This window comes from Archocentrus centrarchus, chromosome 17, assembly GCF_007364275.1.
Source record: "Archocentrus centrarchus isolate MPI-CPG fArcCen1 chromosome 17, fArcCen1, whole genome shotgun sequence".
Taxonomy (NCBI): Eukaryota; Metazoa; Chordata; class Actinopteri; order Cichliformes; family Cichlidae; genus Archocentrus; species Archocentrus centrarchus.
The window spans coordinates 27,447,495-27,471,330 of NC_044362.1; the positions used below are offsets into that span (position 1 = coordinate 27,447,495).

A 23,836-nucleotide genomic window follows, 5' to 3' on the forward strand; every position below is an offset into this window, starting at 1 on the left:
TGCTCCACCCTGCCTGCACTCTCTTCTTCACCTCTGTTGTGTACTGTCCATTGCTTTGGATGAATCTACCTTCACTACCTCTGCTCTATTCATTTTCACTGTTGCACCTGTCTCCCTCTAAGTCACACGTGTATTCTGTCTTGTTTCTACCAACTTTCATCCCTCTTCTCTCCAGAGCATACCTGCACCTGCTCCCTACTCTCACTATAGATCACAGAGTTGTCTACAAACACACAGTCCACAGAGACTCCTGCCAGACCTCATCTGCTAACCTGTCTATGACAGATGTCACTCCTACTGCACACCTCACCACAGTCTCGCTGTCTCCTGCACCAGCCCCACATACTTCTCTGCCACACCTGACTTCCTCATGCAGTACCACAGTTCCTCTCTGTATCACATGGTTTCTCTAGATCCACAAAGACACAGCGCAACTCCTTCTGACCTCCTCTGTACTTCTTTATCAACACTCTCAAAGGAAACATTTTGATCTGAAAGTGAAACTAATAATAATGCTATCTGAGCGATTTAAACTGTTTCTTACTGCCACTGTTTGTATTGACAACATATAGGCATATAAGGAATGATATATGGGGATTCTAAATATCATGTTACTTTGGACCTCTGACCTTTTCAAGGTCAAATAAGGTCAAACTTTCATAAAATGTCTTTTATCTTTAAACTATGCTTAAGATTCTACTGCCTTTGTTTGTATTGGCAACATTTAGGAAATGATATTGGTATATGGGGATTCTAAATATTACATTCTAGTGTGCATCCAAATACATTTACCCTCTGACCTCACTTTTGCATTTCACACCTGCCTTTCTTTCAAATTGCATTATATCTTTATAGAAAGTATTGCAAATAGAAAGAGAATGAGCTTCCTAGTTAGTTAAAAATGTACTGTAGTATAATATTATATAATAAGCTATGCTTAGCTATTCATGTCCACTTATTTACAAATCAACAACCATTATCCTTTAACCACTCCTGCATAATATTTGTATAATCAAAGTAAACATATGTCACGTTACCCTTATTTAGTTTTTCCTGCACTACAAACTTCTTAAAGTACGTTTTTTTAAAAAAATGAATATCTACAAAATACTATTCCCGTAAAAGTAAACACTGCTCAGAGAGTGAGCTGCCTTGGCGGAAGTTTGGAGCGCTTCTCGTTCACATGTTTATTAGGAATTTATTTTTTTTTTTTTTTGGGGCGCGCGAGGGGGGGGCGGGGGGTGTCGTTCCTTACATCATGTCCGCTTTTTCATTTTTCCGGAAGGAAACCAAAGCAACAACAGGGAAGTTGCATCTCGCACTCTGCACATAAAACAGCTGTTAGTGCAGCTTAGATTTGAGTCCTGCTGAGTTTTAAACTTCAGTCTGGAGGATGGCTTTCCCCTCCTCCTTTGGTGCGCAGGTCGCAGCCATCATGGACGTGTTAGCGAAGGCTGCGGTGGCAGAAATCACGAAGCTGGTGGAGGACGGGAGTTTGGTCCTGCGCCTGGAAATGAGTCGGAGGGAGAGCGAGATTCAGGAGCTCCGAGCAAGTTTGAAGCTGATAGAGGCTGAGCTTCGCAAAGGTCAAGAAGCTGTCGCAAGCAGACAGACAGAGGACAAGCAGGCAGAAACAACAGCCGAGAATCAGGTCCCCCGAGAAGGTAAGCAACAGGAAGATCTAACGAACCTCATTCACAAAATCCTAAATTTTGACCTCGTTCGCTTATAAAAGAAGTTTCTTGCACAGTAGAAGATAAATTTTCATCCCTAACACGTTTTGAGGGTTTACTGTTAAGTTCGGCTTAAATATGAATTATTAGTAACCAAAGTGCTGTACAAAATATGTATACATACCCACGCACATGCATGTGCGAACACATAAAAGACATGTGAAGAAGCCATGGTGACAACAATAAGGTGACAACAATAACAATAAGAAGCGTACAACAACAGAACTACAGATATAACAGCAAATAGGAGATGATTAGGCGTGACCTTAAAGACATGTTGGCCAGTGGATCTGAGAGAGCTGAATGTAAATGAATGCAATAAGTTGGGACCTGCCTGTTAAGAGCCTTCAAAACAATCAGTAAAATCTTAAGCTGAATTCTTAAATTGACAGGAAGCCCTTTCAGAGAGGCCAAGACTGGAGTGATGTGCTCATATTTTTCAGCCCAAGTCACCAGTCTTGCATAATCAAAAGCCATCATGATTTTTTCCAGATCATAAGAAGACAGAAAAGATTTGAATTTGGTGATGATTCTTAAAGCAGTGCTCCCAGTTAAGAACAAAATCCAGGTCTTTTGCATGTGTATTAAAATACAGGGTGAGATGACTTAACATGTCAGCACAGGAGCATCTAGATTTTGAAAGATGATACTCTCAGCTTTGTCGCTGTTGAACTGGAGGAAATTATCAGTCATCCAGCCTTTAATATCTTCAAGGCAGTCCAGTAGAGGCTGTAGGGAATCCTGAGATTTTAGTCAAAGATATAGCTGTAACTCATCAGCATAGAAATTAAATGATGTTATATCTCCTGATAGTATTAACAAGTGGAAGGAGATACAAACAGAAGAGAACTGGGCCCAGGATGGACCCCTGAGGGACCCCCACAAGAAACAGGGGCAGGGGATGAGTAAAACAGGCCCAGTGGACACACAAAGTCCTTTTGTTAAGATAAGAAGCGAACCAGTGAAGAGCTGTACCATTAATACCAACCCAGTGTTCAAGGTGAGCTGGAAAAAAATGTGGTGATCCAGGGTATTAAAAGCAGGGCTAAGGTGCATTATCACCTAAAGCTAATGTGAGTAATAGATCATTGGTCACCTTCAACAAAGACGTTTAAGTGCTATATATTCATTATTCATTTCAAACTTATTAGCTTGTAAACCCCCCATAAAGATAGGATGCTTCCTAAAATGTTAATAATAAATGTGTAATAAATGTGGCCAAAATAAGCATATTTTAATAAACACACGCATACATAAATTAATAATAAAAATTATAATAATTAAATTTCAGTTGCTTAATTTGTTTTGTGCTGTTTTGATTAAGTGCAGGATTCAAATGATCTGCAGTTTTTGCATTTTGTTTTTATTTACATCTTACATGACACCTAAGATTTTTTTGGAAATTTTTTTTACCACATTATCTTGATAAATAGCTGTATCAGAGGCATATATTTATTCACTTATCTAACAGGGACATTGCATGTTTACACCAAGACAAACGACAAATTCAGGCATTGTATCACATCAAGTTAAAAGTCTGGTTAAAGAAGTGAAGGAAAACACAAAATATTTTATCTACATTTTATTTATAGTGTATAAGGACAATTAAATCTCAGTTCCTGCACGCTGCCTTTATAACTGCTGGGATATTTATTAAATTACATCTTAGTCCAATGCAACCTTCATCAGGTATATGTTGGTCTGATGAACCAAAGTCATTAATTTATTACTCACATATTTTTAATAAAATTTTAGGAAGAGCACAGAGCGAACAAGAACACAGAGCCATTGTCTGTTACATAAGCCACACAAAATCAGGTTTATGAAACCAGAAATAATCTTATATCTTTAGGTTTATAAAATTATTAACTTAGAAAAATTGAATACATTTTCAGTTAATCAGTAGATTAAGCTGACTCATCCTTTTAGTGGTATATTAGAATCAGATAAAACTCACAAGCACTTATAAAAGTAGACAGTTTATTGCAGTAAATCGATGAGTGAGACACACTGAGTTTATGAGGAAGTGGTGCTTGGCAATTGGAGCATGTAACATCATCCCCTACCAGGAAACGGGTTGTTTACTTGCATCTGTGGGTTGAGAATCAAAGTCATGTGTTAATACACTTGCCCTTCTTTTGATTGCAGACAAAAAAGAAGATTTAGAAATGAGCGCACTGTATCTTGAACCAAAAGCTGCTCAAAATGGAACTGAGGAGAGCCAAAACATCTGGCCAGTGGTGAAGCACGAGCCAGAGGATGAATGTGCTAACGCAGAAACAGACAAAAGAGTGAGAGCAGATGTTTGTTTTAAGGCAGAGCAGGATGACTCAATGTGGCCTGCTTGCAGCACGTTTGAGAGAAACTCTGCGGCATTGCAGCAGCACATACAGATTTTCCCCTCTGATCAGTATTCTGCTCAGAGAAACACTGAAAGTTCCTATAATTCTTTATCGTCCGCAGCAGAGGAAACTGCAGCTGTGCCAGTAAGAGTAGAGGTAGAGACTCGCCCTGTGTGTATGGGAGGTATCACTTCAGAGTCTGTTCATAACAAAGAGTTCAGGCATATTTCACCCCCTGCAGTCAGTCGGGGTTCGCAACAAGCTGGGCCATCACTACCTCTGCCTCACGTGGAAACACCCACAGCCATCTCAACAAGATCAAACAATGAAAATCTTAACCAGACCAGAGATGTCTTTAAATACAAAAGGGTGATGAATGTGTGTAGATCAAATCAGAAAGTCTTCATCTGCTCTGTGTGCAGCAAGAGTTTCTCATACCTGTCTCAGCTGGAGAAACACAAAGCCACCCACCAATCCTCCAAACCCTTCAGGTGCCTCGAGTGCGGGAAATCTTTCACTCAGAAGACCCGGCTCAGGACGCACCAAAGGGTGCACACGGGGGAGAAACCGTTTAGCTGCAAAATCTGCGGCAAGATGTTTTCAAGGAAGGACAACTGCATGAGACATGAGCGGTTCCACAGCGGGCTGAAGCCGTACAGCTGCAGGCAGTGTGCTAAAAGCTTCACGGCGCTGGATAAACTCAAACTACATCAAGAGGTCCACCTACAAGGAAGATAACGATCAGATACTGCGGTGATGGACTGCAGTAGTTTGAATATTTGCACAAACCTTTATTTTACCAGCGTACTTTGTTAGTTTTATTGCAATGAATGAATGAAAACATAAAATGTCTTCTGATCTGCATTACAAGGGTGCAGATGGATGAGGGAGTGAGATTACATTTATCATTTGCTTTAATGTGTTTTCATGGTGCACACACACTCCTTTGCAAGATATTACACATAAGGAAATTAATATAATTTGACATCCCATTAATGTGACAAATTTCATTTTTACATTTTAATAGGTTTTCTGCATCAAAACCAGGAAGTCATGGCTAAAACAAACTGCTTTTCCCCCTAATGGCATGGTTATGATTTACCAAAAAAAAAAAAAAAAAAGAAGTGTTTTGGTATATCAGTAATTGGCTGTCGTATACCAGATCTACATATATAGAAGATAAGATAATGTTTATTTGTCACATGCACAGTTATATACAGTACAATGCACAGTGAAATGTATTTTGTACCTGCAGCCAATAAGGAGTAAAAAAATATATAAATAAGAAGAATAAAGTAATTCACACTATACACTATACACACTATTCATAGAATAATCTAATAATTTACATTGTGCATAATAGTCCAGTTTAGGCCTCAGAGTTGAGGAGACGGCTTGTGGATAAAAACTCTTCAACCTTTCAGGCAGCGTTAACACCGGCCTGATGGGAGCAGGGAGAAGAGAGAGTGTCCGGGGTGGCTGGGCTGTTTTAGGATCTTCATGGCCCTCAGCCTGCACTGCTTGGTGTAAATGTCCTGCAGGTTAGGAAGGGTGGTTCTGATGGTCCGTTCAGCTGAACGAACCACCCTTTTAAGGGGCATGAAGTCCTGTTTAGGTGATGCTCCCACACATGATGCTCTCAGTGGTGCAGGTGTAAAAGTTCCTGAGCACCTTGAGTGGGAGTTTGAAGTCTCTCAGCCACCTGAGGAGGTAGAGACGCTGTCTGGCCTTCTTCACAGTGATGTTAATGTGATGAGTCCAGGACAGGTCCTGTGAGATGGTCACTCCCAGGTATTTGAAAGTGTCCACTCTTTCCACCCCAGCACCACTGAAGAGAAGTGGATGGTAGTCCATCTGCTGCTTCCTGCTGAAGTCCACAATCAGTTCCTTTGTTTTGCTGATGTTGAGGAGAAGGTGGTTCTCCTGGCACCAGTTCTCCAGGCGGGAGACCTCCCTCCTGTAAGCTGTCTCTTCATTGTGGGAGATCAGTCCCTTCCAAACAACACGTCTTTCCAAACAACACAAAAATATTATTCAAATCCAGGAAATGGAAAGTCAGATACCCATGGTTGGTGCTTTTGTAATACAAAGCTGCTTTTCTGCCGTTAGAGTTCAGCTCCTTCACTTCTATGTTCTGTTGAGAATGTAAGGCTAATGCAGAGGCCTGGGTTTGAATCTGTGCCATTTGCGGCATGTCTCCCCTAATTGTTCTCCTAGCTTCCCCTGTCCTATTAAGATAAGGGCTAACCCCCCCCCCCCCAATTCCGAAAAGGAAAGAGTTTCTTCCTCTGTGTCCTCTTTTGTGTAAAATATTGGATAGTTTGCTCAAAAATCTCACAGGCATTCAAACTGCAAAAATGTGCCATTCATATACACGGCGATCATATGAAGGGGCTGGCAGAAATATACTCAGTCTTTGTTTTGAGTTTCCCCAAACATACCACCACCGCCTGTGTAGTGCGGATGTTTCTCATTTTTTGAGAATAGCTTCTGTGGTTAACTCCACCAGCTTATATACACTAACACTGTTAATGTTTTTTTTGTTTGTTTTTTGCTGTTGGGCACATTGTACTGAAAACATTTTCCAGTAAATGATGTCTTTAATCTGATGAAAAAAAAAAAGAGGGCCACTTAAATAAAGCCAACAGGATATGGAAGAGACCAACTGTGAGGTGCCCTCCTTCTTCCAGTATGCCTGTCTTATGTTAGCTTGTGTGCTTATGTATCTCCGCTGTGGCACATTTGCGAGAACTGGTGGGTTTGTTTAATGATGTTAACCTCGATGCTGGGATTATACTCCCTTGTGGACATGCACATGGACAGCTGTGGTCACCATGGATGTGTCGTTTTATACTATATTTGAGTCCAGTTGGAAAGAACACACTGTAATGTAGTTGGAGCGTGTGTGGATGACTGATAATACTCTAGAGGACACTCAAATTCACAGATGTGGAATATTGTTTGCATAAGCCATATACACTATATTGCTAAAAGTATTCACTCATCAACCTTCACAGGCATATGAACTGGGAAGGTTTTCCAGAAGGTTCAGGAGTCTGTTTATGGGAATTTTTGACCATTCTTCCAGAAGCTCATTTGCGAGTTCAGACATTGATGTTGGACGAGAAGGCCTGGCTCACAGTCTCCACTCTAATTCAACCCAAAGGTGTCCATTGGATTGCCAGATGCAGAAGAAGGATTTATCACTTCAGAGAACACATCTCCACTATTCTAGCATCCAGTGGTGGTGTGCTTGACACCACTACATCCAACGCTTTACATTGCACTTGGTGATGTAAAGCTTGGCTGCAGCTGTTCTGCCATGGAAACCCATTTCATTAAGCTCTCTATGCGCTGTTCTTGAGCTAATCTGAAGGCCACATGAAGTTTGGAGGTCTGTAGTGACTGACTCTGGAGAAATTTGGTGACCTCTGCACACTATTGCTACGTTTCCATCGCCGAGGTGCCGGTGCTGATATCAATGATCCGGCGAAATGCTTAAGAACGAGCCTGCGTTTCCAACACACATTAATGGTTCAAATTCTGGCACCGGCACCTGGTCGGTGGAAAAAGGGCCAAAGCGCCACAGCATCCGCTGACCCAGGTCTGTGATTATATGTGATCTACCACTTCATTGCTGAGTTGTTGTCATTCCCAATCACTTCCACTTTGTTATAATCCCACTAACAGTTGACTGTGGAATATTTAGTAGCCAGTGGCCGACTGGATTTGTTGCACAGGTGGCATCCTGTAACGGTACCACACTGGAGTTCACTGAGCTCCTGAGAGCGACCCATTCTTTCACAGATGGTTGTAGAAGCAGTCTGCATGCCTAGGTGCTTGTTTTAATACACCTGTAGCCATGGAAGTGATTGGAACACATGAATTCAATGATCTGGATGGGTGAGTGAACACTTTTGGCAAAATAGTGTATGTGTAACTGTTTAGTAGACATTTTTGTGTTTTGCCATTTTTTATAGTTTCTTATGTAAGAAAATGTTTTATTTGGAACTTTTATCGACCGTATTAATGACTGTAAGAAATACTCAAAAAAAAGTGTGATTGGTGGTGTAACGTTGTCATGCTGTCACTGTACTCAGAAGTATTACAGTGCCTTGGAAATTTTGTGGTAACTCTCCCAGTGGTTGGTATTTTTGTAATATTTGTTCCCGTCGTGTAATTATTGACAAGACAAACCGTGTATGTGAAGATTCCTTGTCAAACCTTAATTAAATACATTTTTTATTTACATTTGAAATTATTTTCTTACTGCTTATTATGTAAAAACATTTGGGTGCATCAGGGGTATGATTATGATTGTGTGTGTCTGTTGTGTGTTTGTTAAATTGTTTGCAGAGAGTTGTTTTCTGTTTTCTCTTATCAATGAGGTATAATGTTGACATTTTTTTCTTATGTGCATTTTGCATTGAAATCTCCAACTCCTGGGTTCAAATGGCACATTCAATCAGATGGGCCAGTTAATTAGGTACACCTGTTTAACTGCTCAAATATCTAACCAGCCAATCATATGGCAGCAGCTCACTCCATTTATGTATGTAGACATGACCAAGGTGACCTGCTGACATTCCAAATGAGCATCAAAATAGGGAAGAAAGATGATTAAGTGACTTTGAATGCGGCATGGTTTTTGGCAGAGACAGTTTCAGAAACTGCTGATCTGCTGGAATTTTCCCACTCAACCATCTCTACTGTTTACAGGGAAGGGTCCAAAAAAGAGAAATGTCCAGTGAGCAGCAGTTCTCTGAGTGTAAATGCCTTGTTGAGGCCAGAGTTCAGAACAGAATGGTCAGACTGCTTTGGGCTAATAGGAAGGCAATAGTAATTCAAATAACCACTCAATGCAACAAAGTTATGCAGAAGATCTTTGAATTCACAACATGTCAAGCCATGAAGCAGATGGGCTACAGAAGCAGAAGACCACAACGGAGGCCACTCCGCTCAGCTAAGAACAGGAAGCTGAGGCTACACTTTGCACAGGCTCACCAAAACTCGACAAGTGTCGCCTGGTGTGATGAGTCTCGATTTTTGCTGCAAAATTCAGATGTTAGGGTCAGAATCTAGCACAAATAACATGAAAGCATGGATCCATCCTGTCTTGTAGCACAACAGAGCACCTTTGGGATGTGGGAGATTCACATCATGGATGAGCGGCTGACAAATCTGCAGCAACTGTGTGACGCTGTCATGTCCCTGTGGACCAAAATCTCTGAGGAATGTTTCCAGCACCTTGTTGAATCTGTGCCACAAACTGAAGTTAAAAGGGGGTCCAACATATTGCTAGCAAGGTATACGTAATAAAGTGTCAGGTTTATATTTTGTTGGGTGAAAAATTACTTTTAAAAAGAAAGAAAAAAAATTGTCAAATTATATAATATTAATTATGTGTGATATACACAAATACAGTGTGTGTCAATATGTGGAGTATTTTTCTTGGTTTCTGATACAAACTAGTTCACATGTTGAATAAAGGGAAAAAAGCAAGAAAAAAAACAGGGTTCAACAGCCTCGGAAGTGCGGTGGCAATAAGCGTTGCGCTCTTCTCCGTATCTTTACGGTATTTGTGTCATCACTTCCGTAAAACGAGAAAGTGTTTATCTCTTTGTACTCATTAAAAACCAACATCAGGCTAACCAAATGCCTGCAGGCTGTGAACGGCCAGCGGCTCCCGCAACGGCCTGTTTCTCTTAAACAGAGGGGTAAAGTTACCACCCTGACGCGGGACCCACCGAGCTACTGCTCTGCCTTTAAAGTTCAGCCCTCCGTCACTCGGTCGGTTCACGATCATGTTGAGCACCGTTGCTCTGCGCTCTCAGATCGCCTCTGTGATTGATGCCTTGTCCAAAGCAGCCGTGGCAGAAATCGCCAAAGTTGTGGAGGATGGCATGGTGGTGCTGCGGCTGGAAATGTGCCAGCGTGAAAACGAGATCAAGAAGCTGAAGAGCAACATCGAGCTTCTGCACGGAGAGCTGAGAGCAGCGCAGCAAGCGGTGACCCTGAGACCCGATCACCACGGGAGAGACGGTGAGCTGGACCACAGCTAAACCACACCTAACACACTGTAGCTGCCGTGCTAACCTGGCACGCATCTTACTGAGGTGTACCAACTTACGGTTCCAGTGATGGCAGGACACACGGGATTTCTTAGGGATGAAAATGCACAAATCTCAGTTTTCAAACTTTTATAAAGGGTTTGTGTAAGGGTAGACAAATAATTTACTGGTGCATAAGTTAAAAATGGTTGAAAAACAAATGTTTGTGTTGCCAGGTTGTGAAAAATTACCCAGCACAAGACTTTGCCTATTATCGCTGTTCAGTGGGAAAGGCTTCCAGTGGTCAGTTGGATCATTTATCCTTTGGCTACAGGACATGTGGACCAAAAAAGGAAAATGTCTTTTTTTTTTTTTTTTAATTTTAATGGAAGAGTCATTTATTATCCATCTGGCATTACAAATGTTGTGAAAACAGTACAGCTAATGTGTTTTCTTTTCTTTTCTTGTTGAAATAAAGAACCTTGGTAGGAGTAAGGCTTTATTTGCAGTGGTAAATTTTGGTAAACATTAAGATTTTTAGCTTTTTAACAAACTGACATGCTTTCAGTTGCATACTGTAAAGGAAATAATATAACTATAACGAAATGGGCTTATTAGCACAAGTTACAGCCTCATCTCCATTGTTTTATATATGGGTTTTAGTCCAGATATCATGTGGAGCTTTTCTAAGGACAGAGATAAGATACACAAATCTATTTTCTTGATATCCAGCTGACTTTGTGATAGGTGTTTGAGCAAGTCTCAGCAGCTAGGTTCATATTATTTTAATGGACCTATCCCACCTATCATAGGGCGAGAGACAGGGTGCACCTGTACAGGTCGCCAGCCTGTCGCAGAGCTGACACAGACAAACATTCACACTCACATGCACACCTGTGGACAATTCACAATCACTTGGCATCTTAATCAAAATAAATGCTTTACTTTTTTTTTTTTGGCTAAACACTTAATTTGAAAATTCATGGATAACAACAATAATTATAGTTTAGCATTAAAAATCTAATTTTGTATTATATTGACCATTACAGAAACGTCAAATTTTTTTTGGTAATTAGGGCAGCTGTAGCATAAACCTTACACTGGGTGATGATCCAATAAGTTTGTTAAGCACGTTAGTTTGAGAAAGTGTGGATAAAGTGTTGCTCTTACAGGTATATTCACATATTTAGTGACATATACAGTTCATGGATTTATGGCTTGGGAGATAAAACAGGTCATGCACTGATTGAAGGGTGGGTGGTTAGAGCCACAGCTCCTCCGGGGTACATGTTGAAGTGTCCTTGGGCACGATACTAAATCCCAAATTACCCCCGATGCATCCATCGAATTGAGTGATGGTTTGAAAGCTGTGTGTGAATGGGTGAATGACCACTTTTAAGAACACTTTTAGCTCTGCTATTTATTTGGGGACCTCAGCTGGAAAAGAGCTGCAGGACATCTGGCTCAAAATGTATTTGTGCACTTTGTGAGAGGTTTGACACTCATGCATAGTGCAAACATTCAGCCGTGTGTTTGGAGAGGTTGTCATGTAACAGTTTTGCATGTTTCACAAGGACTTGATTTCAAAATTGGGATAATGTGAAACTAAAATGGTGCGTGCAGAGTCAATCTTCTGCCAAGACCAATGCCCTATTTTGCAACTTTACAGAAAGTAATAACAATCCAGACTAAAATTGAAGGGGTTCTTCCTTTGCCAGTGCTCCGCGTCTCCACTAAGTTTCATGAAATTCAGCCACGAAGGTTTGTGTGAACACAAAATGGCATTCAGCTAATGTTTCTCTTGACTCTCATCTTGGGGGAGGAATTAAATGTACAACTCTTACTGTATGCTGTTGGATTGTTTCTGTCACTTCATGTGTGTCACCCTCAGCTTGGGGGAGATCGCAACTGCCTCTGGCTTCTAATTGTTTTGGAATTAAGTTACTGATGGTTTGATTCAATTGTAACATGAATGTTTGTCTTCCAACAGAAAGTCAGACTGGTGCCGGTGAGGCGAGGAACTCGCTTGAAAACATGCAAGCTGACGAAGGGCCCGGTGCCCTGTCTGCACCTGAAGTGAAGGTGAAGTGTGAACCCATGGAGGAGGAGCATCAAGAGGCCAGTAGACAGCCTGACAAAGCGGGAGGAGAGCTGCCTCTATATGAAGGTGGACAGTGGAGATCAATGACACAAAATGAGACTGGACACAACAGCTCTGATTATTTAAATTTAGGACAGAACTCCCTGTCTTGTCTTCCTGAATCTTTGGACAGTGGGCTGGCCGTGACTTGCAGCAGCTCTGGTGGATTTCAGCAGAGCCACTTTGGTCGTGGGATACTCAGTTATAATCCATACCGTAATGCATACAACACAGTACGGAGGAGGACGGTGAAGAGGTTATTGCTTAAAAAAGGCTTTATCTGTCCCTACTGCGGCAAATGTTTTGAGCGTGCGGGGCACCTCGAGAGGCATAAAAGGATTCATACCGGCGAGAAGCCGTACCGCTGTGAGATATGCGGGAGGCGGTTCAATCAGAAGTGCAGCCTCAAGGAGCACACGAAGATTCACAGAAGATGTAAGTAAGATGCTTTCGGCTGTGAGGTCTTTGGTCTTTAGCTTTAAGTTGGATTTTCACCAACTCTTATCAGCACAACACTTGGTCCACTAAAGCTTGTCATTAGGAAAATGTTGAGGAAATTAACACAATATTGCATTAAATATGTTTCGTGTTTGTAAGCACTGAACTCGGCTTCTAATAACTGAACAAACAACACACGGAATATTTCTTCCATGGAATCTTCACGCTGGTCTAAAACTACTCGTACCCTGTTAGCGGGCTCCTCTTTTCTTTCACTCACATGCCTGTTGAAGACACTTGGCCATGCAAATATTATTTCTTCTACTAGTACACCCCCATGCTGCAAGCTGTGTTGTTTGGCCTGTTGTGCTGTTGGCTGGGAAATTAAAATATGATGCTTTTATAAGGTGTTGTAAATGTATAAATCAGGGCTCTTCAACTCCAGGCCTTGAGGTCCGGTGTCCTGCAGGTTTTAGATGTGTCTCTGCTTCAACACACCTGACTCAAATATAGCAGTCATTAGCAGGACTCTGGAGAACTTGACTGCATACTGAGGAGGTAATTCAGCCATTTGATTCAGGTGTGTTGGATCAGGGACACATCTAAAAGCTGCAGGACACCGGCCCTCGAGGCCTGGAGTTGAAGACCCCTGGTATAAATGATAAAAATGGGTCATTTTAGCCTGTTAGGTGGCTGCTAGGCAGCATAATTACATAATATCTGATATAGGTAAGAACCTTCAGGAGTCTAAAGCTATGTCTACACTGAAAGCGCTTTGCTTGTCACACATCTCTTTTAAGCACATGGCTTTTGTTGCCTAGGTAATGCTTTAATATACTCTATATTGCCAGAAGTATTCATTCACACATCCAAATCATCTAAGTCAGGCATTCTAATCATTTCCAAGCACCTGGGCATGCAGACTGCTTCTACAAACATCTGTGAGAGAATGGGTCGCTCTCAGGAGCTCAGTGAGTACCAGCGTGGTACCATGTGATAGGATGCCACCTGTGCAACAAATCCAGTCTTCCACTGGCTTCTAAATATTCCACAGTCAACTGTTAGTGTTATTATAACAAAGTGGAAGTGATTGGGAATGATACCTGTGAAGTGGTGGGCCACGTGAAATCACAGAGTGGGGTCGGCAGAGGTCACCAACTTTCTGCAGTCACTCCCTACTGACCTCCAAACTTTACGTGGCCTTCAGATTAACTCGAGAACAGCGTGTATGGCTCTTACATTTATTGCGCAAAAGCTTGAGCCATTTTCACACAGGACCTTCATACAGTGCTGAAAGCAACATGCCGCAACACTGTTTGAGGTCGCCTTTTGTCACTTATCGCACAACAAGAAATCTGCGTCAGAACGATTCTTAATAATACAAATACTGTGTGGTTTAGGTGAGGGTGCCACCCAGGTGGGGGGGGGGGACTCTTAACTAACTCTATAATGACTTTGCACTAGTGAGCTGATGGGTGAAAGACCTTTTAGTATCCAACACAGCTCCACTGGACATTTGTGTTCTCACATGCAGCTCCTGTGCATGATCTCTGTGTGAAAACAACTCTGGAATCAGTGCAGCTTATGTTGCTTCTGTGTTTTTCTAACAGTCTCAACATATGCAGAAAAATTTTTATAAAAACAATTCATACATACTCATGTATTTCAGTAACTGCACAATCACTCTGGCTCTGAGAAAGGCCAAAAGACTTTGTGTTACACTTGGCAGTTTCCAGTAGTTTAGAGGTGCATGTAAATCAGGCTGTTGCTGCATAACAGTCTGTGCGCTCGGGCAATGCCCTCCAGATAAACGTCTGGATTTAAATTGCAGAACGATGACATTCTTTCTTCTGTTTTCTTACTGAAGGAGGTCGGGACCGGTGGCTGTTTGATTGTGCGGATTTACTGTGTTGCTCAACGATTCTTCAGCAGGGCAGGATTAGGGAGGGTCACAGATTTGTAGGGGATCAAGCTTAGATTCCTGGGGTCACTGGCTCTCTGCCAGTATACAGTATTTACATTCTACTTAAAAGAATGACTGAAAGATTAAAGACTTTTCTGAGATTTCAAATTATATATAATTTATATAGAAAGTTAATACAGAGAAGCAGTATTTTTTTATCTCTTAATTGGAAGGTTCATATCTCGCTGACACTTTGCTAGCTGCTTGTATTCCTCGGTGTGTTATTTTTATCTTCTGTCTTGGAGTCTTGGCTCTGAGTTGGAAGTCTCTGGCTGTTCCTTGTTGTCAGTAAGCACAGGAAAAACGATGTGGTTTAGGCGGGATAACAGTAAGTGGGGGGATGGTGACTTAAAGGGTCTTTATGAACAGCTGAGTCCCCCTCCCTGGCTTATAGAACCAGTGATTTACTTTCTGCTTCCCAGGGCAAGACTCCCACCAGCCTTTGTGCAAGATCCTCTGGATATTAGTTACTGGGGCCGAAGCCCAGTTCATGCATTTAATGGTGACACTATAGAGGTATTCAATGCCTTCAAGACTTTCAGGCAATTCATCAAATTTCAGCTAATTTTTTTGCTAATTTTAGCAGAGCAGACCATAGTAAACAACACTGAGAGCCAGTTATGGGGCCCCTAATTAAAATGAGCGCCTGCGTTTGCAGGCAGATGAAACCTGTTCTCAGGGTTTCCTTCAGAAGGTATTTATAGCCCATTTGGTAAAGCCACCCAGATTTGGATGTGTAACTTTGTGTTCAATTAAGATATCAGATGATGGCATGAGCAGCTCTCAGCTCAACAGCTCGCATAGTTTCCCATCTTCCTATCTCTGGGTGGGGGTGTGTGTTTTCAAATAAATGAGAATTGACTCATTCTAATGCAACCCTCATTGTCTAAATAAATGCTAAAAATTTAGTGTTATTCTCTTCATTTTCTTCTATAGCTGTAATTTTGGTATCTTTTTGTGCTCTTTTGTTTGGTGTCAGATACAAAGTGTTTCCAGATGTGTTCTTAGACATCATCATGATTATTGTCAAGCAGGGGTCACAAGTTTCCTCCCCTGCGGGTGTTTTAAAGGAGAGAATTTCAAAAGCTTAAACTGCTGACGATAAAGGAGCGGGACCATTATTTTCCATTCCAGTTGAGCACTTTGGTCTGAATACGGTACAAAATGGCCATCAGTCTTTGCTCACAAGAACAAGATGAGTTCACACCTAATACCCCTGATTTTTATCAATTAATAACAATAAAAATTCAAACTCCCACTGGGAGTTTGGACCAATTCCTTAATGTAAGGCCAAAAGCTGCCAACTCTGTGAATATACCAAGCACGGCTGCATTGTTTTTTCTGGCTCTGATGCAGTTTAATTACGCCCACTCAAAATAATGATTACAATTCCACCGGATGTGCTGCTATGTGATTCAGAAGCATTACAGGAGTGACTCAAGGACTTTTGTGCTGCTCAAAATAGAGCCCGGTCTATTTTTTGACATAAGCCGTGTTAAGTTGCACAGAGCAGATGAGGAGGGGAGAGTCTGGTCAGTTTTTAGTATCAAAGACCTCTTGCGGTCTAAACGCTGCACTTTAGACACACTCCCAGTGTGATCTGAAGCTCTGAAAAGCACTGAATAAAAACCTGGTGGGCACGCGACACCGGAGACACACGCCTGGGAGAGTACGCAAATATGAGAACATGTAACAATCCAATCTTTGCTTAAATAATGGCAGGAATAAATATTGAATGATAAAAATATCTTATTTTAGATAATTAATCCATGAAGCAAATAAAAAGTAAAGTACATCCATTTATCCACATTTCTGAAGCTGGGTAGCAAAGAACTTTGGCATAAAGCTCATTACTAAAAATGCTGAAATGATGACAGACACTGATGGGAACTGGGAGGAGTGGCCTGGCACATTCATATACTGCACTGATGATTTGATGGGTCAGAGGGGTCACAGTTAGTTTGGGAAGGTCTTGGGGACACAATGGACTCTAGCTTATAAATTGATGTTTAAAAGGTGACTCGTTTTGAATTTTTTCCCCCTTTCTCTCCGCTTAAACAGGCGTTCAGTCGGGACCAGTTGAGATCCAAGTGGGCGAGCAAAAACCAATTCCTGAGGTGAATCCACCTGCTGATGCACATCACCCTGAAGAAGAGAGCCAGGCTAAAACTGAAGATGCTGTACTTAAGAGTGAGGACATTCTGCCAACACCCGTACAGGTAAAATCTGAGCCTGCAGAAAAGAATATAACACCGTCACCGCTCTTTCATGGGGGGAACGAGCAGACGAGAGAAGGAGTTGAAACCCTCGGTGACACCTTTACAGCGTTTGAGAGAGAGAGCCAGCAGTGGATGTCCAGACTACAAAGCAACCCTGAGATGAGCAGCGCAGAATTTCTCAGCAGCTCGGAGCAGAATATGGCGTCGTTCCCTGGGATGGCTCAGCTGGTCCCGCCACCAGCTGAAGCATCTTGTAGCACCTTCTCTTTCCCAGCGAAACCATATGGGGAACTCAAAAACAGTCTGATCTCCCAAACACCGTACGGATCCTCAGACACGCTCATGATGCCACACGAAGGAGGTTTGCACAGCATGGCAGAGACCTCGCTGAATCACATTCATCAGAGGAGGAGGAGATCTTTTCAGGTGATCAAACCAAAGAAGTGCTTCATCTGCTCGTACTGTGGCAAGACCTTCGAGCGAGCCGGACATCTCGAAAGGCATTTGCGAATTCATACCGGAGAGAAGCCGTATGGCTGTCATATCTGTGGGAGGTGCTTCAATCAGAAGAGTAGCCTCAAGGGTCACATGAAGACACACAGAAACGGTAAGAAACTGACACATGTGTAATTTGAAGAGCATGACTAAGTTTGCTAACCCCTAATTTTTTTCTCAGTTAACTGATCTGCATGTTGTAATTTTGGTCCCAAATCATCTGTTAGATTAACTTTAAAAAAGACTAAGAAAAACTGCAGACTCACATTTTTAGCAGCTGTAATAGTGTGGCTTTGTTAGGAAAAACGTACCAAATTTTAAGTTCTTCTGAAGGTGACACACAAGTTTCCCAGCATGTTAAGATGCATATTTCTAAATAAATACATTTTCGTTACAAAAAAATGGCAGATTAACAGTATAATTAAGTTTAACAGTTCTGAAACAAGTCATGATACAGTGTCTGTAACATTGTATTTGGGTTCCCTCTATCTGTGGAGCTGTTCATGCTATTCTGGTGAAAACTGTAAAGTTTAAAAATCATTTCTGTCAATGAACCCCCATTTTTTTTTTTTTTTTTTTTTTTTGTATTTTTGGAGGATGATAAGCTATGTAAGTTAGTAAATAAAATTCATAAAGTGCTTGAAGTCACAAAGCACTGTACCACAAAATAAAAAGAACACTAAAAAAATCCCCCACTAGGAGTGATCACAATAAAATTTAATACCCATACAAAACCACGTTAGAAAACAGAATAAAAATGGTAAAAACAAAAGAATCTTAATTTGAAAGCACGATTAAGCATAAATGTTTTCAGCTGTTTTTTAAAGGAGTCCACAGAGTTGGCTAAATGTTGTTGGAGTGGCACTGTGTTTAAGAAGTTTAGATAAATGGTCTTTCCAATATAGTACTCTGTAAATAAATGTTAAAATCAGCTGGGAGCCAATGTAAAGACTATGAAATAGGAGGAATTTGAGCTCGCTTGCTTTTGTATCCCTTTGGAGGCATGAAAGAGATGATGTATCTAAGCTGGTAAACGGGGGGACTACAGTAAACTAGTCGTGATGACTCAAATGCATGAACAGTTTTCTCCAGTTCAGATTAGGAGTTTTTTTTTTTTTGTTTGTTTGTTTTTTTTAAATAAGAAAACAAATTAAAATACTGCCAGAACCACTTTGGGAGGAGGTGCAACAAAAAAAATGTTTGTATCCAGGAAAAAACCCTTTTTTCTTTTCTTCATCACCTAAAGACCTAAAACTCCACATATGAACAGAACTGTGCTTTTGGAGAATCGTTACACTCCGATTAAGTATATATTTTCCATTTTACTGGATCCATATGTGCACACAAGCAGCACTACTATATGTGAAAGAAAACAGTTTATTGGTCTTTTTGCTCATTTAATTCTGATTGAATTCTTTTTTTTTTTTTCTTTCTGAAAAGGAGAGAACCCAGATGTGCTGGATCCACATCACCTGATGTTTACACTTCCTGATAATCACCTATTGCAGAACCTGGCAGAACCCAAGAATGGGCTACCACCTTTTGAGGAACCCTTGCCAGGCCCCACATACAGTGAGACAGCCCGGGAGGAAACGGTTATGGTAAAGCTTGAGCCAAATGGAGAAGATTTTCAGGGTTTAAGTCAGGTAGGGGCTGATAACGGCACAGGAGTGCCAGATCAGAGTCAGCTGTGGACATCTGGGATAGAGAAGAGCAGTGATGCCCCTGAACAGACTGTCTGTGTACTTCTACAAGATGTCAAGTATCACCTCAGTCCCGCTGCTGGAGCCGCCAGTGAGCAGCAGGGATATACATCGCCGATCAAGGACCTGCCTTTTCTAGACAACAAAGAAAATGAAGAATTGATGCCCAACGATCAGTATTCTGTCATAGGAGTACAGCCAAGCAGCTCTGATATAATTCTTACACCTGAGCCACATGATCAACATATCACACACAAGGTGCCTGTGAGTGATTACGACACAGCGAGGGACCAGACTCCTGAGGGGGGCGGGTTTGGATTTAATATGAACACCTCAACAGACCACGGGGGAGACTGTGACGAGGACGCCAGCGGGCAAAACTGCTTCATATGCTCAAGTTGTGGGCAAAGCTTTGACAGCTTCAGTATATTTCGGAGACACCAGTGTGAGAAAATCACAGAGCAGCCTTTCAGCTGTGAGATCTGTGGAAAGATTTTCCACCAGATGAGCATCCTGAAACTGCATCTTAAACTGCATGTGGAGTAAAATCAGTGGAAAGAAAAGACATTAAAATTATGTAAGCGTAGCACACGAGAATAGTTATTCATGTTATTTAAATGAATAGTTGACATGTAGTGAAATTCTCAATGGCTGAATCTGAAGAACAAAAATCATCAATCTTCTTTTTTGGCGAGCACAAAAATGACTGCTCCATCTGATTTCTGTTACATTTTACATAAATGCTCTGCTGCTTTAAACCACTCCACGTGTTTGTGAATTGATTGGGCATTGGAACAACTGCACAACTGCTTTTTACTTGCTTTGTATTGTGTGGTGCTGGGCTCTTGAGTCCCTGTGACAATAGCTTAATTGCTACAGGGAGACAAAGTTGAGAGATGTTTCAGTAAGGAAGCACGATGCATTCACTTCACATAAATAAAATTTGTCCTTTTTTTTCTGAATTAATTATCCTGGAAATTCTGTGGAAAAACTTGCATAAAAATAAAAATCTGCTCTGGTTCTCTGAGTTAACGACATCTTAAAATCCAAAAAGAGCTGAGCATCTTGCAGTAATGTAGGTGGCACTGTTACAAACTAGTCTGCTGGATGTTGAAGTGTTTCTCTGCGATTTCTTGAACTGACGTTGCTTCAGGATATAAGATGATGCACATGTGGAGACTCAATATGCAAAGGATTTGCAGAACTATAGGCCAAAAGATGTACCCAATTAGGACCAAAACACTTGGAAAAAGTCAATGCTGACCGTTCTATTGAACAGAAAGGTTCAACAAAAACACCAAAAAAAGCAAGAAGCTACCGTAGGGTGTATGCCGTGGGCACGTGCAGGTCAAAAAGCTAACAAAGACTGCTCAGAGCTCTGCTGAGCGACCGGCTCCTCGTCCTTTTCTAACTTCCCAAATCTTGGTTTTAACTTTAAACATCAATTATTTCCTAATTAGTGTCCAAATCTTGCTTACACATGTTTACTTTAATCAGTGTGTCAGTAAACAAGATTTTGTTTCCGTCTATGAAATTTAACACGTGCACATCATTTCTTGGCAGTCCTCCCACATCATCATCAGTTCAGTCCTTTTGACAGGTTTACAGCTGGCGGTAATTAATATTGTTGACATTTTTGCAACTTGGGGCAGTTTGTGGTGTCCAAATCAAGCATAAATCTCACTAATTAGGGGTGTACAAGGCCAAACTACTGCCACATTCTACAAATCATAGACCATAAAACTATCACAGTCAACCAGTAATATGAATTATAAGCCACAAAGCTGCCAACCATTAGCACAAATCATAACGTAAAACAAAAGGTGTAAAGGCACAAAGTATATAGTGTAAAATACAATATAAATGTAGATAAGGTGCAGGGTCCTCAGCCCTAAAGTGTCAACTTGACAATATAGGTCAAACAGTGTATATCATTCTAGTGTGTATATATGACTAAGTTTAAAAAGAAACAACAAAAGGTGGCAGTATTTTCCAAAGTTTCAAACTTAAGCAAGAAGAAAGTCATTCAGTAGGGAGTGAGGAGCGGCCATTACTGCTCAAGACATCAAGCTTTCAGTGTTTTAAGTTAACTTCCTATAAAACATGAAACCATCAGGAGTTGAGCAGCCAAACTTGGCACACAGGTACATCTTAGGCGACTGAAGCTTCTTTGCTGTATCAGATATTATGACATCACCGTGTTTCCTAGCAACCCCCTAGCAGCAGGCTAAAATTATGGTATATATTCTTTTTAAATAGCCATTTGCTTTTGAATAGATATGGTGAATAAAGTCACTGAGGCTCATATGCACCCCATTAAGATCCACAGACAGACCAAACAATGCTGCACCGTGGGCATGTAGGAGTCTCATTAATTCAGAAAAAACAGACAATTTTTTTGGACAAGTGAATGATTTATGCTTCTGTAATTGAGTAACATTTGAAGCTCTCAGATTTTCCGGTCTGTACCAGAGCCATTATTCAGACTTCTCATTAGTTTTGCTTTACTAACTAGTAGTAACAAGCCAAAAACAAGTGTTTGCTCAATGGGAGATACTAACAAAGTTGTTTTTTTTTGTGTGTGTGTGAATTAAGTGCACAATTTTAATGTAAACTAGTCAAAGAAATCTATTCTGTGTTGACAGTATTGCATTTTATTATGGTACACAGTACGATTTCAGTCCAGTAAACAACCATTACCTCAACCCAAACGGCACCGTTCAGCTTTCTGACACAATTTTAAAGAGCACTGCTTCTTAAAATGTGCCCTTTACATTGCAAATAATGTAATTACCTTTTCATTACTACAGATTTACAGCATGTTTTCAAATAATAGAACAGTTGCAAACATAGTTTTAATGTTTCTCTTTATTGTGCAGTTTATTAAGAAATATCACATTCTTGGTGACAAATCAATAGTTTGTGGAATTCATTGGCACAAATACATGCATTATTTTAACATATCACATTGCAATTTAGGGCTTGCTGCTCTTTTTTTCTTCTTTTAATTTACTATTCCACACTATACCATATATAATAAAGCAAGTCTACTGGACCATTGTTTCTTTTTTTTTTTGGTTTTGGTTGCATTAGTGCTAAAATAAAATGATTTTTGCATCAGTAAAATAGATTTTAAGATCTGGACTGATGTTCTCCCACATGGAGTTTCTTTGTTGCTGTAAGGCGGGTTTTAAATTTAGTAATAGACATTAAAACAGCTGCTTTGCAGTGTCTCATTTCTGTCCTCTTACGGGCAGCATACTGTACCTCAAATCTGTATCTTCTAGAGCTGCATGAAATTTGTGCTTTCAGTGTTGTGCCATATTCTGCAAGGTGGTCTTAAAATAGGCAAATTACAAGCAGATACTCATTGATTTTTTTCAGTCGAGCCAGGATTTCAAATATGTCTCTTTTTCCACTAATCCAAAAAAGCAAAAAACAAAATTTTTTCATGAAGAAATTAAAAGATGAGAGTAAGTAAATGGTGGATAATTTAAGAGAAAGTTATGCATTAAATACCTCATTTACATCTGTGGTCACTATCAAGAATTTTAAATGGCCAAGGACTTCGAAGCTTCTCTGTGTTTATTTAACTACCTATACCTACCTTGATATTTATTGTGTGAAATGTATTTTTATTTATGCTCTGGGTCAAATACATTAAGTCAGATCAAACTGATCACACAGGCAGTATTGAGTATTTTATACAGACATCTATAGAAAAGAGTCCTGAAATTTTTTATTTTATTTTATAATTGTTAGCAGCGGGTGGTTAGATGTACACAGGCCATTAAAATAGCACCAGTCAAGCCTACAGACGGCCGTCTGTCTGAGGTAGGCATGGTGGCACAAAGCTTTTATGGTATCCTATGAATGCCTCCATTTTTTCACATGGGAATCAGCACTGCTACTGCAGTGCTGAGGCCTCTAAAAACGGTGTCACAAAGTAAAACTCTTATTTTTTCTCTCCCTTAAATAAAGTGTTGTCAGTCTACTTTAGTACAGTGGTTTGTTACACAGTCAGTAATGGCTGAGACCCAAGGCTGTTGTGGAAAGATTGAAATTCACTTTGTACGCGAGGTTCGATTACATGTTAAATGCTGATTAATATGTAAATAATAAAATTTGATTTTCTTCTTTTGTATTTTCTAATAAATTCAAAATTCAGTGTTTGAGTTGTGGAGTCTGTTGGCGTGCTTATAATATAATATGCCTATAATTATATTGATCAGTCTAAGTAAATAATTATTGAATGTTAAATCTTTTCAATGCTGATTCCTTCCTCCCCGTTCTGTTACGTCTCCTACCTTGCTTCCCTTTCTTACATTTGAAAATATAAAAAAATATAAAATTGGGTAGCAGAAGCGGACCCTGTGTGGATCACTGAAGGACACCTAATTACATTTACAGGGTCTCAAATCAGAGATGGGATTTTTTACCTAAAGTTGGCTTAAATTACTGAGATGCTAATTCACTTATTTATAATTTATAGGATATCTGGCTATGTCTGCAACAGTAATTTTGCATATTCAGAACAGGGCTGGTGTGTGACTTGGGACTGATGAGTGACTGATCCTGTGAGGTAGTCCAGGCAGCCATAACATTAACATGCCTCACTCTCTTCATTTGCCAAACACACTCCCCCAATTTGGTGGCCTGTTTAAGCCAAATCAATCTTTCTCTCTGACATGCCGTCCCAGCATCCACCTGTAGTTCTGCTGGGGTTCTGACTCATCACTCTGCAGTTTCCCCA

At 40.6% G+C, this 23,836-nt stretch overlaps 2 protein-coding genes across 2 annotated transcripts; both read left to right on the top strand.

Annotated features, from left to right (window-relative positions):
- The first annotated feature begins 1,296 nt into the window (after positions 1-1,296).
- LOC115796174 (histone-lysine N-methyltransferase PRDM9-like) lies at positions 1,297-5,811 on the top strand. Its single transcript, XM_030752455.1, has 2 exons — positions 1,297-1,664; positions 3,882-5,811. Exons 1-2 carry the CDS (start codon positions 1,394-1,396, stop codon positions 4,811-4,813), a joined length of 1,203 nt encoding a protein of 400 aa, XP_030608315.1. The 5' UTR covers positions 1,297-1,393; the 3' UTR covers positions 4,814-5,811.
- Positions 5,812-9,717: 3,906 nt separating this feature from the next.
- On the top strand, positions 9,718-23,157 carry LOC115796172 (sal-like protein 1). The gene is made up of 4 exons (XM_030752451.1): positions 9,718-10,117; positions 12,116-12,700; positions 16,728-17,492; positions 18,821-23,157. Exons 1-4 carry the CDS (start codon positions 9,880-9,882, stop codon positions 19,627-19,629), a joined length of 2,397 nt encoding a protein of 798 aa, XP_030608311.1. The 5' UTR covers positions 9,718-9,879; the 3' UTR covers positions 19,630-23,157.
- Positions 23,158-23,836: the final 679 nt, after the last annotated feature.

Coding starts and splice junctions, on each gene's coding strand:
- LOC115796172 (XM_030752451.1), top strand. CDS start 9,880: ATGTTGAGCACCGTTGCTCTGCGCTCTCAGATCGCCTCTGTGATTGAT. Junction 12,701..16,727: donor CACGAAGATTCACAGAAGAT/GTAAGTAAGATG, acceptor CCGCTTAAACAG/GCGTTCAGTCGGGACCAGTT. Junction 17,493..18,820: donor CATGAAGACACACAGAAACG/GTAAGAAACTGA, acceptor CTTTCTGAAAAG/GAGAGAACCCAGATGTGCTG.
- LOC115796174 (XM_030752455.1), top strand. CDS start 1,394: ATGGCTTTCCCCTCCTCCTTTGGTGCGCAGGTCGCAGCCATCATGGAC. Junction 1,665..3,881: donor GAATCAGGTCCCCCGAGAAG/GTAAGCAACAGG, acceptor TTTTGATTGCAG/ACAAAAAAGAAGATTTAGAA.